The sequence below is a fragment of the Phocoena phocoena genome, chromosome 1, assembly GCF_963924675.1.
Source record: "Phocoena phocoena chromosome 1, mPhoPho1.1, whole genome shotgun sequence".
Classification (NCBI taxonomy): Eukaryota; Metazoa; Chordata; class Mammalia; order Artiodactyla; family Phocoenidae; genus Phocoena; species Phocoena phocoena.
The window spans coordinates 14,615,727-14,630,241 of record NC_089219.1 but is presented as its reverse complement, the minus strand read 5'-3'; the positions used below and the strand labels follow the sequence as shown (position 1 = coordinate 14,630,241).

At 43.8% G+C, this 14,515-nt stretch overlaps 1 protein-coding gene across 1 annotated transcript in view; it reads left to right on the top strand.

Annotated features, from left to right (window-relative positions):
- UBR4 (ubiquitin protein ligase E3 component n-recognin 4) overlaps window positions 1-14,515 on the top strand; it is a 127,572-nt gene that overhangs the window by 34,865 nt on the left and 78,192 nt on the right. Inside the window, exons 27-43 of the mRNA XM_065885888.1 lie at window positions 599-696; window positions 2,155-2,312; window positions 3,085-3,294; window positions 4,152-4,253; window positions 4,571-4,671; window positions 4,921-5,119; window positions 5,493-5,681; window positions 6,102-6,165; window positions 8,056-8,247; window positions 8,788-8,858; window positions 8,949-9,096; window positions 9,522-9,749; window positions 10,403-10,573; window positions 12,012-12,194; window positions 13,062-13,220; window positions 13,565-13,717; window positions 14,172-14,399. Coding sequence (XP_065741960.1) covers window positions 599-696; window positions 2,155-2,312; window positions 3,085-3,294; window positions 4,152-4,253; window positions 4,571-4,671; window positions 4,921-5,119; window positions 5,493-5,681; window positions 6,102-6,165; window positions 8,056-8,247; window positions 8,788-8,858; window positions 8,949-9,096; window positions 9,522-9,749; window positions 10,403-10,573; window positions 12,012-12,194; window positions 13,062-13,220; window positions 13,565-13,717; window positions 14,172-14,399 — 2,654 coding nt within the window. The remainder of the gene's footprint in view (window positions 1-598; window positions 697-2,154; window positions 2,313-3,084; window positions 3,295-4,151; window positions 4,254-4,570; window positions 4,672-4,920; window positions 5,120-5,492; window positions 5,682-6,101; window positions 6,166-8,055; window positions 8,248-8,787; window positions 8,859-8,948; window positions 9,097-9,521; window positions 9,750-10,402; window positions 10,574-12,011; window positions 12,195-13,061; window positions 13,221-13,564; window positions 13,718-14,171; window positions 14,400-14,515) is intronic.

Here is a 14,515-nt window from a genome sequence, read left to right as displayed (position 1 = left end):
GTTCGGAATGATCTGATCGAAATTTAGGTTGGGGAATCAAGAGGACTTGAGCAGGATTGGAGTTAAGTGCAATAGTTACCCTTTAAAATTCACAGGCATTTGTGTATTCCTGAATTTCAAGCTTCAAGGACCCTTTTAATGTTCAGATATTCTCACTTTTAGAAATTTAATTCCATTACTTCTTTGAATACTGTTCTTAATGTGCATTAATGATCCCTGCCCTCAAGATTTGTGTTAAGTAGAAAAGAGATCAAAGTGATACCTATTCATAGAAGGTCTAGACGTTTAATAGTGACTTGTAGTGACTTGCTCTCACTTTGCATCTTTTATTCAGTTGTCTTCTTTACTTGCAAGATTAGACAGTGAATACGACGGGAAATGAAAACCTTACAGTTGAGATTGTTAGCTGTTAAGCACTTAGCAAGTTCTTGGACATAGTGCTACTACTGAAATAAATATCCATCTAAGCTATCTTAGTGATTATGTTGACAGCCCGGGCTGTGGTGTGTTTCTCTCTTCATTTGGGCTTGGCTTTTAAAAGGCTGTGTGTCATTCTTTCTCTCTTACGATGACTCCTTGTCCCTTCTGTCTCCTCCAGGTCCAACACTGGTTCAGAATTTACCATCTTCAGTGCAGGCTGTGTGTGAATCCTGGAACAACATCAACACCAATGAGTTTCCGAACATTGGATCCTGGGTGAGCGTCTGTCTGTTCCCAGGAGTAGAAATGAGGAGCACTGTTCTGTTTCCGTGTTCTCTTCTTACTCTTTAGGCTTAAACTAGCCACCAAGAGATCTTAATATGCTGCAGTAGTACTTGCTATGGCTGAATCAATGATCAAGGCCTTGAATTACTCAAATGGTACTCATATGATCATTTTGCTAAGAATAAGAAGTCTGTTACTGGGTTATAGAGTAACTGCTTTATTACAGCGGACCCTTGAACAGTACAGGGTTGAACAGCATGGGTCCACTTACACACGATTCTTTTCACTAAATCTGGACTGCAGTACTAAATGATCTGTGGTTGGTTGAATCTGTGGATGTGGAACTGCACATATGGGGGGCTGACTGTAAAGTTGTACCTGGATTGTTCACTGCACAGTCAGCACCCCTAACCCCTGTGGTACTTAAGGGTCAACTGCTAGGAGCCTCAGGTTCTTCATCTGCTAAATACTGGGATGTAAAGATTAAGGATATTAAATGAGAAGTGCTTAGCACATTATCTGTGACGTGAATTCTCAGTAAACGTTAACTGTTTCCTTTCCTTTTTAGGTTATATGTCAAGAGCCTGCTCCTTTTGTCGTACATAATTTTATGGGGTAGCTTTTAAGTTCTCTAGGCTTTTGGAAGGCTGTTGAGTCCTCTGTTAGTTTCCTTGATCTTTCTGTGTGCTCTACTCAGATTACCTCTATTAACAGATTATTGCATTATCACAGTTCTTTGGAAAAGCCAAGTGTTATAATCTAGTTATCCCTGCTTTGTAATTGTGACCTCTGTTTACATCACCCAGAGCTATAGTGCAAGGATAATTAAGATATTTGTAATGCGGACCCAGACGCATTGTAAAATCCAGATCTTTCTCAGTTACTAGAGGCAAACAAACATAGTTTTAATGTTAAATATAATATATTCTAATTATTTGAAAAGTGGTATTGGGTATCTTAACTATGTGCTAACTAAATTTTAGCTTAACTTTTTTTTTTTTTTTTTTTTTTTTTTTGCGGTTCGCGGGCCTCCCACTGTTGAGGCCTCTCCCGGAGCACAGGCTCCGGACGCGGAGGCTCAGCGGCCATGGCTCACGGGCCCAGCTGCTCCGTGGCATGTGGGATCTTCCCGGACCGGGGCACGAACCCGTGTCCCCTGCATCTGCAGGCGGACTCTCAACCACTGCGCCACCAGGGAAGCCCTTAGCTTAACTTTAACTTTTAAGTTTTAACTCGACTTTGTGCTAATTAAAATTTGTTAACTGTTTCCTTCACTCCACCCCACTTTCCTTCCCAGGATGAATAAGAGTGTATACTGAATAGAGTCATTGTCTGTAAATCTCAGTGGGGTCTTCGGTTATGTCATCATGGTTTCTTTTTTCTCACGTAAGAATTTGGTCCTGGGAGATAGATGGTCTATCCGTTGATGTCTGCTTTGCCTCCTTTCAGCGCAATGCCTTTGCCAATGACACCATCCCTTCTGAGAGTTACATCAGTGCTGTGCAGGCCGCTCACCTGGGGACTCTTTGTGGCCAGAGTCTGCCCCTGGCTGCTTCCCTGAAGCACACCCTCCTCTCACTGGTCAGGTTGACTGGAGATCTTATAGTGTGAGTACCTTTTATGTAGCCCTAAGTGCTCTCTACTCCTGTATTCTGTCACAGCTAAGGGAAGACAATGAGAGTTTTAATAACTGCATAATAATACTTTTTTTGCCTGCTATAGCAGAGAGAGCCTGTTGCCTTAGAGTATGAACGTTTACCTAGAATGATTTTTGGCTTAGATGTGAAGGGCAGCCGAGTACCTCCCCCCTCCTTCTGTGTAGTATGTTTCAGAAAAGGCATGCTGGTTTTAAACCATATTGTGATTTGGAGGTACTCTGGGTTTAAGTTTCAAGGTGACAATGATGTATTTGAAGTCGTGCTTCTCCAGATTCGTTGCGGAAGTTAGATGCTGCCATCGTGGAGACTAAGGGCAGGCCAGTGGAGGGACTATTTTGTTTTCCTGTACATAGGTCACGGGTAAAGTCCTATATCTCATTGCCTTAAAAGTGATCCAGATTCCTGGGAATTCTTCTAGAAAGGTTGTCTGGGAGGGTTACTAGTTTAGGTTTCAGTTAATCTTCTTTTCTAAATATTATAAAATACATTTTATAGTATTGATTTAACATCTTAATAAGTGAACTTTTTATATGGAAATGATTTTAACGTCTGATATGGTAATGAGAAAGGAGACCATGAAGTTGCATGATTATACCTATGTAAAAAAGAACTATCAAAGGAAAAAAGCCCTTCTCAGTAAATGAGTAGATTGCTCTCTCCTCCCCTCGCAGCTTTTGAGAGGAGTATATTCACTAATTTGGTTCTGTTTTCTTTGCTGAAGTTGGTCCGATGAGATGAACCCGCCACAGGTAATTCGGACCCTGCTTCCCCTTCTTCTGGAGTCGAGCACTGAGAGTGTCGCTGAGATCAGTAGCAACTCTCTGGAGCGCATCCTGGGCCCTGCAGAGTCTGATGAGTTCTTGGCTCGCGTTTATGAGAAACTGATCACTGGCTGTTACAACATTCTGGCTAATCATGCAGATCCCAATAGGTGAGCCTGATTGGGGAGAAGCCTCCGGTTCCTGTGACCTCCTGCTGCCATCAGTGAAATGTACCAACACTAGCTTCTTTATGTCGTTAATTAATAGATTGTGATTGTGCTTTTTAACAGAAAGTTCTATACTTGTGTGCGTTTTGTGTTCCTGTGGACACGCATGAAAGGTTACTTGGAATCTTCTTTTGTGATTAATTCTTAGGAATAAACATGCTGTACTAGATGTGATGAAGTGTACAAAGGAGCATGATAAAATTTCTAATATTTTTGTAACCATGCTTCTGAGATAGGCGTTCTGTGGAATTAGGCGGTCTCATAGCATTGTTTGACCTTGATAGTGTAGGCCATGTTGATGTAGGAGAGTCTTACAGAACACTTGAATAAGTTACAGTTTTATCCCACTGAGAACTGTACAGATAAAGGGCTCCAGGTATTGGGATTTCCTGCCTTTTTGTTGTTGAGGAATCCAGGTTTTCATCAGGGGCTGCCTTTTCTTTTTCTCTCCCTCCCCACTTCTCTTTCGTCCCCCCTCTCGCCTTCAGTGTTTCCCTCCCTTCCTTCCTCTTTCTAACAGTTTGAAATAACAACAGTGATTCTTGGAACTCTTAGCCATCGACTACATCAGTTATCTCAGATTTTAGGAATTTTAAAATTTTATTTCAGTTTAATTCCTCAAAAATTTATTGAGCACCTACTGTATGCCAGGGTTTATGCTAAGCTTTGACAAAACAAAATTGAATATTGCCCTCAAAAGGTGTAGCTGTAAACAGACTTTGGATTTTTAAAGGTCAGGATTAGCAGGACACTGAAACAGCCCTTGTTTCTGGTAGTTAATTTTTCTTTTGGATTTTCAGTGGACTGGATGAATCCATCTTAGAGGAATGTCTCCAATATTTGGAAAAGCAACTGGAAAGCAGTCAGGCTCGTAAAGCTATGGAGGAATTTTTCTCTGACAGGTGAGCTATGTTTTGTTCTCCTCAGTGAACATTTTTGAATATCTCCTGGAAGTAGGGACCTGTCTTTGTTGACTTGGGTGTTCTTTCTCAGGGAATACAAAAGCCTGCTTAGGTGTTTGTACCTCTGGGAGGACTTCAGTTAACTGCTGACTCCTTGAGGTTATTGGTGGAGGGGGTTGATTTCATGAACACCTGGCATTGTTGACTCACAAATGACCAGTTCCCCTAGAGGGGATGAGATTGTGAAGAAATAGAAACGGATGCCTTTTATGTGAAGCTTAACGTGATTCTTCCATTTTTACCCTCTTGCCTTTCAGTGGAGAACTTGTGCAGGTCATGATGGCAACAGCCAATGAGAACCTCTCTGCTAAATTCTGTAACCGAGTTTTGAAATTCTTCACCAAACTCTTCCAGCTGAGTGAGTGACAGCTTTTAGTAATCTTCTTAAGGGAACTTTGATGTCCACCTAATGACTGTGCCTATCTTCTGCCCAAGTATAACTATGGCATGAAAATGCTAACATGCGGAGAGAATCCCTCAGAGGTAGTTTGGAAGGAAGTCGAAAACTTCCTTGGAGCCTTTCCCCCTTTCCAGGCTCACAGTCTGCGCCTTCCTTCCTTTCCCCCTGCCCTCCTTCACTGACCTTCGCCTCTCGGTCTGTCTCCAGCTGAGAAGAGCCCTAACCCGAGCCTTCTGCATCTCTGTGGTTCCCTGGCACAGCTGGCTTGTGTGGAGCCTGTGCGTCTCCAGGCCTGGCTCACCCGCATGACTGCATCGCCCCCCAAAGATTCCGATCAGCTGGATGTGATCCAGGAGAACAGGCAGCTTCTACAGTTGTTGACCACGTACATTGTTCGGGAAAACAGGTAGGGCACCTGCATTTATTTCACATGTTCTAACGGCCCCAGAAATAAGGTGAGATCATGCCGCTGTCTTTCTTTCAGGAATCAGTCGTGAGCATTTTCGGTGATTCCATAGCTCCCTCTCAGTAGACTCAAGAAATCTAGTGGTTCTTCTTGATTTTTCCCATGGAAAAATTTTTGCAGTGACTTGGCATGTCAGTTGTAACGGGGATGAATGTTTTGTGCTCTAGTAGCCCAAGTCCACAACTGGGCTTAGTGTGTATAGTCATGCATTTAATGTTTAAATTTAAACTCCTTAATTAACTCTTATAAATTTAGAAGTGTACAGTCAGATTCCTGTTGATTACTTACCAACTTCCTATTTCTTCTCTATCAGCCAAGTCGGGGAAGGTGTGTGTGCTGTGCTGTTGGGCACCCTGATCCCCATGGCAACAGAGATGCTGGCCAATGGTGATGGGACTGGTTTCCCCGAACTCATGGTTGTGATGGCTACCCTGGCCAGTGCAGGTCAAGGTGCTGGCCATCTTCAGCTTCATAATGCTGCTGTGGACTGGCTGAGTAGATGGTAAGAGGGTGAAATTGGAGGAACGCATCTGTATGTTACAGCATTGCTCTTAGAGAAAAGGGGGATAATTAATTACAGGCAATTTTCTGTAGCTCAGAGTGAGTATAAAAGAAATTTGAATCTCTACCTTTTTATTGGGGATTGAGGGAGTAGCCAGTAACTGTTCAGTTTAGATTTAATCTTCATTATTTTATTAGTAGGATTTTCTGTTCATTATTCCTGGGAGAAGTCTTGGGGAAAGTGTACCACCTGCCACTGATAGGAACAGAGCCCCCAACTTCTGATTACCCACATAATTTTCTAAGAATGCCTTTGGTTCACAGTGTCCACAAATTGATGTGAGATATGTGAAGATGCTTCCTTTCTTTGATTCCTTAGATGATTTTGTGTCCCCCCCCCCCTTTTTTTCCTTTGGGACAGCAAGAAATACCTGTCACAGAAGAATGTGGTCGAAAAACTGAATGCCAATGTAATGCATGGAAAGGTAAGACAAGTGAGGAGTGACAGCAGTCAGGGAGTGGTGATTCTTATCTTTGTGGCCAGGTGGAAGTCTCCTTCCTGTTGGTTTCTGTCCCTGGCTAGCCTACAGAGGATAAGGCCTATAATCTCAAAGGCCTGGAAGTGTGTAATTGCTAACTGCATGCTCTTAGGCCTCTTCTCGGTGGCAAGAAGTGATAGGAAGGAAATATTCTGGTAAGCAGACATCCAACAGAGTCCTTCTTAAAACAGTGAATTCCTGCTGTTTTTAGGTATTGGCACGCTCTGGAAAATTGTCCCCTGCTCCTGCATTGGAACTGTGTGCTCTGAGTGTTACACAGAGTTGCAGTCTCCCTCCTCAGCTCCAGTCCAGATGCTAGAATTGTTTACTTTACCTGAAAGTTCAGGTCACTGTGCCGAGAAAAAGGGTGGAAACTGGTAGAAATCTTGCATTCAGGCATTTTCTCCCCCCACCCAACCCATGAACCTGACATAGTGGCTAAGAGCAGATAACTGGCCTCTGACCCACCACAGCACCATTCATCTCTCCCTGCTTTCTTGCTGATCTTTATCCTTTCCACACTGAACTGTTAGAGTGCAGAGTGAAGGAACTTAGAAATCTGAGGCTTTGATGCCAGACTTTTGGGTTTTTTTAGGCAAGCACGAACTCTCTGCAGTGATTTGCTGGAAAAATTTTCCCTTGATCTCTGAAGCTCTTCCTCCCCTACTGCATTAATTAAAAAGCCAGTAATTTAAATATCTTCCACTAATGGTTAAAAAAAATGGTAACAGCAGGAAAAAAGCCAATGAGAGCTTATTCATACTTTTAATATAGCTTTTTTCTTTCTTCTTGAGGTATAATTGACATAGAATATTATATTAGTGTCAGGTGTACAACATAATGATTTGATATTTGTTTTTATTGCAGAATGATCACAGTAAGTCTAGTTAATACATCACCATACGTAGTTAACAAAATTTGTTTTTTCTTGCAATGAGGACTTTTAAGACCTACTCTCTTCGTAACTTTCAGATATGCATACAATAGTATTTATTAACTCTAGTCACTATGTTGGACATTACATCTCCATGACTTATTTATTTTATAACTGGAAGTTTGTACCTCTTGACTCCCATCACCCATTTCGCCCACCCTCCTACCCACTGCCTCTGGCACCACCAGTCTGTTCTTTGTATCAGTCTATTTTTTTCTTGAATGATTTTTGTCTCCATTTTATTTTTTATTTTATTTATTTATTTTTTTTTAATTAATTAATTTATTTATTTTTGGCTGCGTTGTGTCTTCATTGCTGCGAACTGGCTTTCTCTAGTTGTGGCAAGCGGGAACTACTCTTCGTTGCGGTGCACGGGCTTCTCATTGCGGTGTCTTCCCTTGTTGTGGAGCACGGGCTCCAGGCACGCGGGCTCAGTAGTTGTGGCTCGCGGGCCCCAGAGCTCAGGCTCAGTAGTTGTGGCGCAGGCTTAGTTGCTCTGCGGCATGTGGGATCCTCCCGGACCAGGGATCGAACCCGTGTCCCCTGCATTGGCAGGCGGCTTCTCAGCCACTGCGCCACCAGGGAAGCCCTTTGTCTCCATTTTAACTCTTTTTTCTTGATTTCCATCGTACTTTATTTTATAAAATTTTTTAAAGAGTTGTCTTTGTGCTTAAGAAAGAATGAATCACACTGATTCAGTACAGTTTATTGACCAACTACATGTAGTCATAGTGCTACGAGATGGGGAAATAGATAATTAAAACATGTTGTTTTTCTTCTCTGCTTTTATACTATTCCTTTGATATTGAGCTTTATTGGAAAAAGCTTGAGAAAACACAGTTTACATAATAACTGAATATGGAGAACTGAGGTTTCCATGGTGTGGTGGTCTTCTCTTACAGCATGTGGTAGTCCTGGAGTGTACCTGCCATGTTATGTCTTACTTGGCTGATGTCACCAATGCCTTGAGCCAGAGTAACGGTCAAGGCCCAAGTCACCTCTCAGTGGATGGGGAAGAGCGGGCCATTGAAGTGGACTCAGACTGGGTGGAGGAGCTGGCAGTGGAAGAGGAAGACTCCCAGGCTGAGGATTCAGTAAGTAAAGTAACCACCATGGTCATGGCTGATCGGCACTTGCAGAGCTCACACTGACAGTCCTTTGGCCCTCCCTCTAGCCCCTGGGAGCTTCAGAACTCTTCCCAGCCCTTGTTGCTTTCTCACAGCTTACATGACTAATGCCAGACTGACTTTCCAGGCCTGCAGAGCTAGCTGTAGGGCTCTAATCTCCTAGGGGAAGGACCGTTTAATAAACACGTGCCTTCCTCCCATCTAGAGGTACTTGTCATACACTTCCTTGGTTTTTGCATCCAAAATGGAGTTTCAAAGATGAGTCTTCATGGGGATGGTGTGAGCTTCCTTGTAGAGAAAGCATAAGATTTATTTTTTTCTTAGCCACAAAACCTTAAGGTCTCACCTGAAATTGCAGCATATTTATAGCCTGCAAGCTATCTCCAGTTGGAGTAGGTTTCTACTGGTCATTTATGAGTCAGTGGTTTACTCTCCGTAGGGTGTGTTTTTATGGGTCCCTGTGTAGAAGGATATATTTCTGATTAAAACTATTTATTATCTTTGAAGGATGAAGATTCTCTTTGCAATAAATTGTGCACTTTTACCATCACTCAGAAAGAATTCATGAACCAGCATTGGTAAGAGTAGTTTTTCGTTTCAGGTGAGGGTTTGCTGGGCCTTGATTGTTGGGACTTCTGGGCTCATTGGCTGGTTCTCATTCTTCGTAGGTACCACTGTCACACCTGCAAAATGGTTGATGGGGTGGGTGTGTGTACAGTATGTGCCAAGGTGTGCCACAAGGATCATGAGATTTCCTATGCCAAGTATGGATCCTTCTTCTGTGACTGTGGAGCCAAGGAAGATGGCAGCTGTCTGGTGAGAGATTGGAACATTCTCTCGGCTATAAAGGGTGACTTGTGACACAAATGCTTAAGCCAAACTGGGAAATTCCCATGTCACCTTCATGGTGGCCTGGGTCTAGGACTAAGTTCTGGTTGTCATTGATTAGCTATATAATCATGGCCTATGCACTTCACTTAGAATATTAGAACTTGCAATGTCCCTAGAGATCTTGCAGTTTTTTTCAAAGACCCCCTCCACAATTTCAAGACCTATTGCTCTGAGTGGGTAAAGTACCAGACACTAGGTGCATACAATGAAGACCAGAATTCAGGCTTTTGGATAATCTTTAAATGGTTAGCCAGTGTCTCCTTTGGGTCAGATTTTCCTTCAACATCTTAGGCAGTATTTCATCTATGCTTGTGGCAAGACTTGGGGTCTCTGACGTTTTCTGTCCCTAGGCTCTAGTGAAGCGAACTCCCAGCAGCGGCATGAGCTCCACCATGAAGGAGTCAGCATTTCAGAGTGAACCCAGAGTTTCAGAGAGTCTCGTGCGCCACACCAGCACCTCCCCGGCTGACAAGGCCAAAGTCACCATCAGTGACGGAAAGGTTGCTGATGAAGAGAAGCCCAAGAAGAGCAGCCTGTGCCGCACAGTGGAGGGCTGCCGGGAGGAGCTGCAGAACCAGGTGGGCTCTGGTGGCGTCCGGCACGGGGGCCAGAGCACAGAGCCTGGCCAGCTGGTCCATGAGCGATCAGTGCACCAGGCTCTCCTTACGACTAGTGGGCGTGGGGTTGTTTTCTCCTCTCTCTAAATTTACTGATTTTCACGGTGGAATATGAATAGTGTGTGTTGTCAGTCACTACTTCATAAGGAAGAGTTTATGACTGAGGAGTGTTTGGGAAGTTTGTGGGAGGGTAAATTTTAGTTGTGTAACACTCGAGAGCACACTTTCTTGGTCAGGCTTTCTCATCTGAAGCACAGAATACAGAAAATGATTTGAGCGATTATTTTCTCAGTTTTCACTAGAGGCATTCTAGATGCATTGGGGAGAAGTTAACTAATTATATACATGGTGGGTGCGTTCAAGCAGTAGGATATCGACATGGGGTCCCTGGTTTAGGAGGATTGCTCTGGGTTAGTAGCACAATAGCGTATTGACTGGAATCAAATCCAGTGTTACTGGAGAGAGTGAGATGAGGGCTAGAATATCAGACCGAAGTGAGGAAAGTGGGTTCTGGATTCTGTAGGTAGTTACTAGCAAGATTGTGGTGATGAGTATGACCCATTATTTTTCTGTCTCTCTTTTTTTTTTCACTTGTGTATTTGGATTTTTCTCAGGCCAATTTCTCCTTCGCTCCTCTCGTGTTAGACATGCTCAATTTCCTCATGGATGCCATTCAGACCAACTTCCAGCAGGCTTCAGCTGTGGGGAGCAGCAGCCGGGCTCAGCAGGCCCTCCGGGAGCTGCACACAGTGGACAAGGTTGTTGAGATGACAGACCAGCTGATGGTGAGTGTGTCAGGGTCTGGGAGTTAGGTGCATGTGGGAACCAGCACGTTGACTGAGATGCCAAAGTGTTCTAGACACTCGGAGGAATATCCTTAGAACAGTCAACCCCTGGCCATTCAGAACTTAGAATTTAAGATACCGTGACATCCAGTGTGAAAATCAGCATGTGAGGTGTGTCTTCCAGAGAAGGGAATCCAGAGGTCATTCGAACAAACCCAGTGAGTAAGTTTCCTTTTCAGTTCACATAAACATGTGAACCCCTGGATGTGAGGAACGACATTTGGGGGAAATTACAATGGTTAGAAATTTCTTCTCTATGTAAAATAGAATACCTCCTTATTGTATCTTCTCCCCTAAGGTTCACCTTGTTTACAAAAATAATGCTTGTCCTCTTCGGCTTAGAGCCAAAGATTACCTTTAGGTCATCTTCCTTTAATTCTTCCTATGACTTGGGTTGTAAGTTGTAAGTCATTATCCACTTTACACCTGCTACTTAGCGCTGACTGTAGGACCCCTGGCGTGGTCTGCCTGGAGTCTTCAGCAGCTGTGTAAAGTAGTAGGAAGTAAAGCGTCGGCATTTCCGGAAGGGAAATGTGAGAGTGAGTGAGGTACACAAATAGATCTCCCAAGGTGACTGCTTTTAAGGGAAACATCATCACTTGGTAATACACACACATATATTCTGGTATTTTATTAAACATCAGTCACAGTTGGGAATTCCCTGGTGGCCCAGTGGTTAGGACTTGGCGCTTTCACTGCTGTGGCCTGGGTTCAATCCCTGGGCAGGGAACTAAGATCCTGCAAGCCATGTGGCGCAGCCAAAAAAAAAAGGCGTTTTAACATTTTTAAAAAGTGAATACTTTGTATTAATTTAGCTCTATGCAACATTCACTGCATTGTTCTTATTGGACTGACAATAATTTTGATGAATTTACCTAGCTGTCTGTGGATTAGAGATTGGAATCCATTGCTTTAATTAATTAATTAATTTTTGGCTGCGTTGTGTTGTCGTTGCTGTGCTCGGGCTTTCTCTGGTTGCAGCCAGCGGGGACTACTCTCTGTTGTGGCGCGCGGGCTTCTCATTCTCGTGGCTTCTCTTGTTGCGGAGCTCGGGCTCTAGGTGCACGGGCTTCAGTGGTTGTGGCGTGCGGGCTTTAGTAGCTGTGGCTCGTGGGCTCTAGAGTGCAGGCTCAGTAGTTGCGGCGCATGGGCTTAGTTGCTCCGCGGCATGTGGGATCTTCCTGGACCAGGGCTCAAACCCACGTCCCCTGCATGGCAGGCGGATTCTTAACCACTGCGCCACCAGGGAAGCCCAGTCCTGTTGCTCTTGAATAGCTAAATTGTGCAGTGTCTCTGTCACATGAATAGCATGTGTATGAATCCACTTGATCTTTTTTGCCTTATTACTGCCTTCTCTCTCTGCTTCCCTCTTTGCCAGGTTCCCACATTAGGTTCCCAGGAAGGTGCCTTTGAGAATGTTCGGATGAATTACAGCGGAGACCAGGGCCAGACTATTCGACAGCTAATCAGCGCCCATGTGCTCAGGAGGGTGGCTATGTGTGTGCTCTCCTCCCCTCATGGGCGCCGCCAGCATTTGGCTGTCAGCCATGAGAAAGGCAAGGTGGGTCTTCCAATTCCTTCCCTTTCATTTGAGGTCATGTTTGTCTTAGGTGCTGAGCAAAACAAATAGATGACTATACTCAGATTGGCCCTCAGGGAAAATGTCTATTGGGTTCCAGCAAAGCTTCAGGGACAGAGCTCAACAAACTTTTCTACTTGAACCCTGAGTTACTTTATTAGACTTAGGACCAGTGTGACTAGAACAGAGAGTCTAAATAGTTAATTCCCACTCTATTGTGGGAACCCCTAGGCGAAGGTAATGACTGGTGGTTTCCTAGGACACCATGGCTCCCAGTCTTTCCCATTTTGGCCACTCTGAGGACACAAGTGGGGAGAGAAGAGTCTTCATAGGAAGGCTCAGTGATCCTTATTTAGTTCTTTCCTGCCCTCCCAGCCCTCTAGGGGCACAAGGAAGTTTATCGTGTTTTATAGAACCAGGAGAGGCTGGAGGAGAGTATCCTAAGTCACACTTTTCTATATTCTGACTTCTTCATTATCAGTAAAGTTGTTTTAATCACAGCTTAAGTGAAAAACAAACTAGAGATTAAAATAGCTCTAAAATCCTTTCAAAAACATTCTCAGTGAAAATGAGAAGGGACAGTATATGGGAATTGTTTAAAAATTTTATGAACTGGTTATACGAAGAGAAGTTGGTTTCTTTTGTCATCTCTAGAAGGAGGAGATGAAAGGCATTCCATTCTTTTAACCAGGGAATGTATGACTAGTATTGGTCTTGGAGTTTCCTAAGAGACTTGCCCACAAAAAAAGCCTCCAAATCAGTAGCTCTAGTGAAGGAACGTTTTTTTATTGCTCTGTGTTCTCTGAGAGGATGTGGGTTAGGAATAAATTGGTAATTATTCCTTTGCAGATCACTGTCCTGCAGCTCTCAGCTCTCCTGAAGCAAGCAGATTCCAGCAAAAGGAAGCTGACTCTGACCCGCCTGGCTTCTGCCCCAGTCCCCTTTACTGTGCTGAGCCTCACGGGGAATCCGTGCAAGGAGGACTACCTTGCTGTTTGTGGGCTGAAGGTAACAATCCTGATCCAGGTTCGGTTCTGTTAAGCTATGGATCCCAGTCACCTTCTCTCCCCTGTTTTCAGCACCACTTTCTCTTATTCATTGTTGAGATCAGAACTTAAAAGCCATTGGGAACACAAAAGAAATCTCTGAATTTCTTCCAGATCTTCCAGATTTCTTTTGTATTGGAAATAATCTTTGTGTGTTCTTGACACTTGAACATGTTACTAGACAGTCTGAGTACTGTCTGGAGGCAGGGAATATTAGGGAAGAAAAGGCAGCGTTAGAACTCTGAAATTAATTAGGCTACTTTCCAAATCCGTTTTTAACCATTCTGTTCCTTCCACCATGTCCAGGACTGCCACGTGCTGACCTTCAGTAGCTCAGGCTCTGTGTCGGATCATTTGGTTTTGCACCCCCAGTTGGCAACAGGGAACTTCATCATCAAAGCCGTGTGGTTACCTGGTTCACAGACTGAGCTAGCGATCGTCACTGCAGATTTTGTCAAGGTGTAGTTACAGCCCTTTGATGATCTCATCCTAGAATGGTTTTGCTTTCAAATCCAGAATGCCTGATCTCCGTTATATGTGCTAGCGTCTCTTAGAAATGAAAAATCCTAACATTTTGTTGCCTTTTGTTATGTTGTTGAGCAGGACTTATCTGTGTGCAGATAGCAGAAAATTGATTCTGGTTCAACACCCGCTGTGTCCAGTTCACAGCCGTTAATTACTGTACTTGGTATAGAATTTGTTGATGTGTATCTCTCCTCTGCTCATTGCTAAGAGGCAGTGAAGAGATACTTTATCATCTTGTGCTCATTGTCCAGCATTTACAGGTGCTTGCTGAGTGGAGATTGAGTGCTCATTCCTCACTGATTGCAGCTCTGTGGGTGCACCAGGATAGTTTGGGCACGGGACTGAAATGGATCTCCCTTATTTGATCTTTCTTCCTTCCATTCTGCAGATTTATGACCTGTCCGTTGATGCCTTGAGTCCAACCTTCTACTTTCTCCTGCCCAGCTCAAAGATAAGAGATGTTACCTTCCTCTTCAACGAAGAGGGAAAGAACATCATTGTTATAATGTCTTCGGCTGGGTACATCTATACCCAGCTCATGGAAGAGGCCAGCAGTGCCCAGCAGGGACCCTTCTATGTCACTAATGTGCTGGAAATAAACCACGAGGACCTGAAGGTTAGAGCACATGGCACTGTTCCCTTCTGTGCCAGGTTTAATCAGCCTAGCAAGGCTTCTGTTGTTCGTTTCTCTTTTTTCTTCTAACTTTTTATCTAATAGCAAAAACTTTAGTC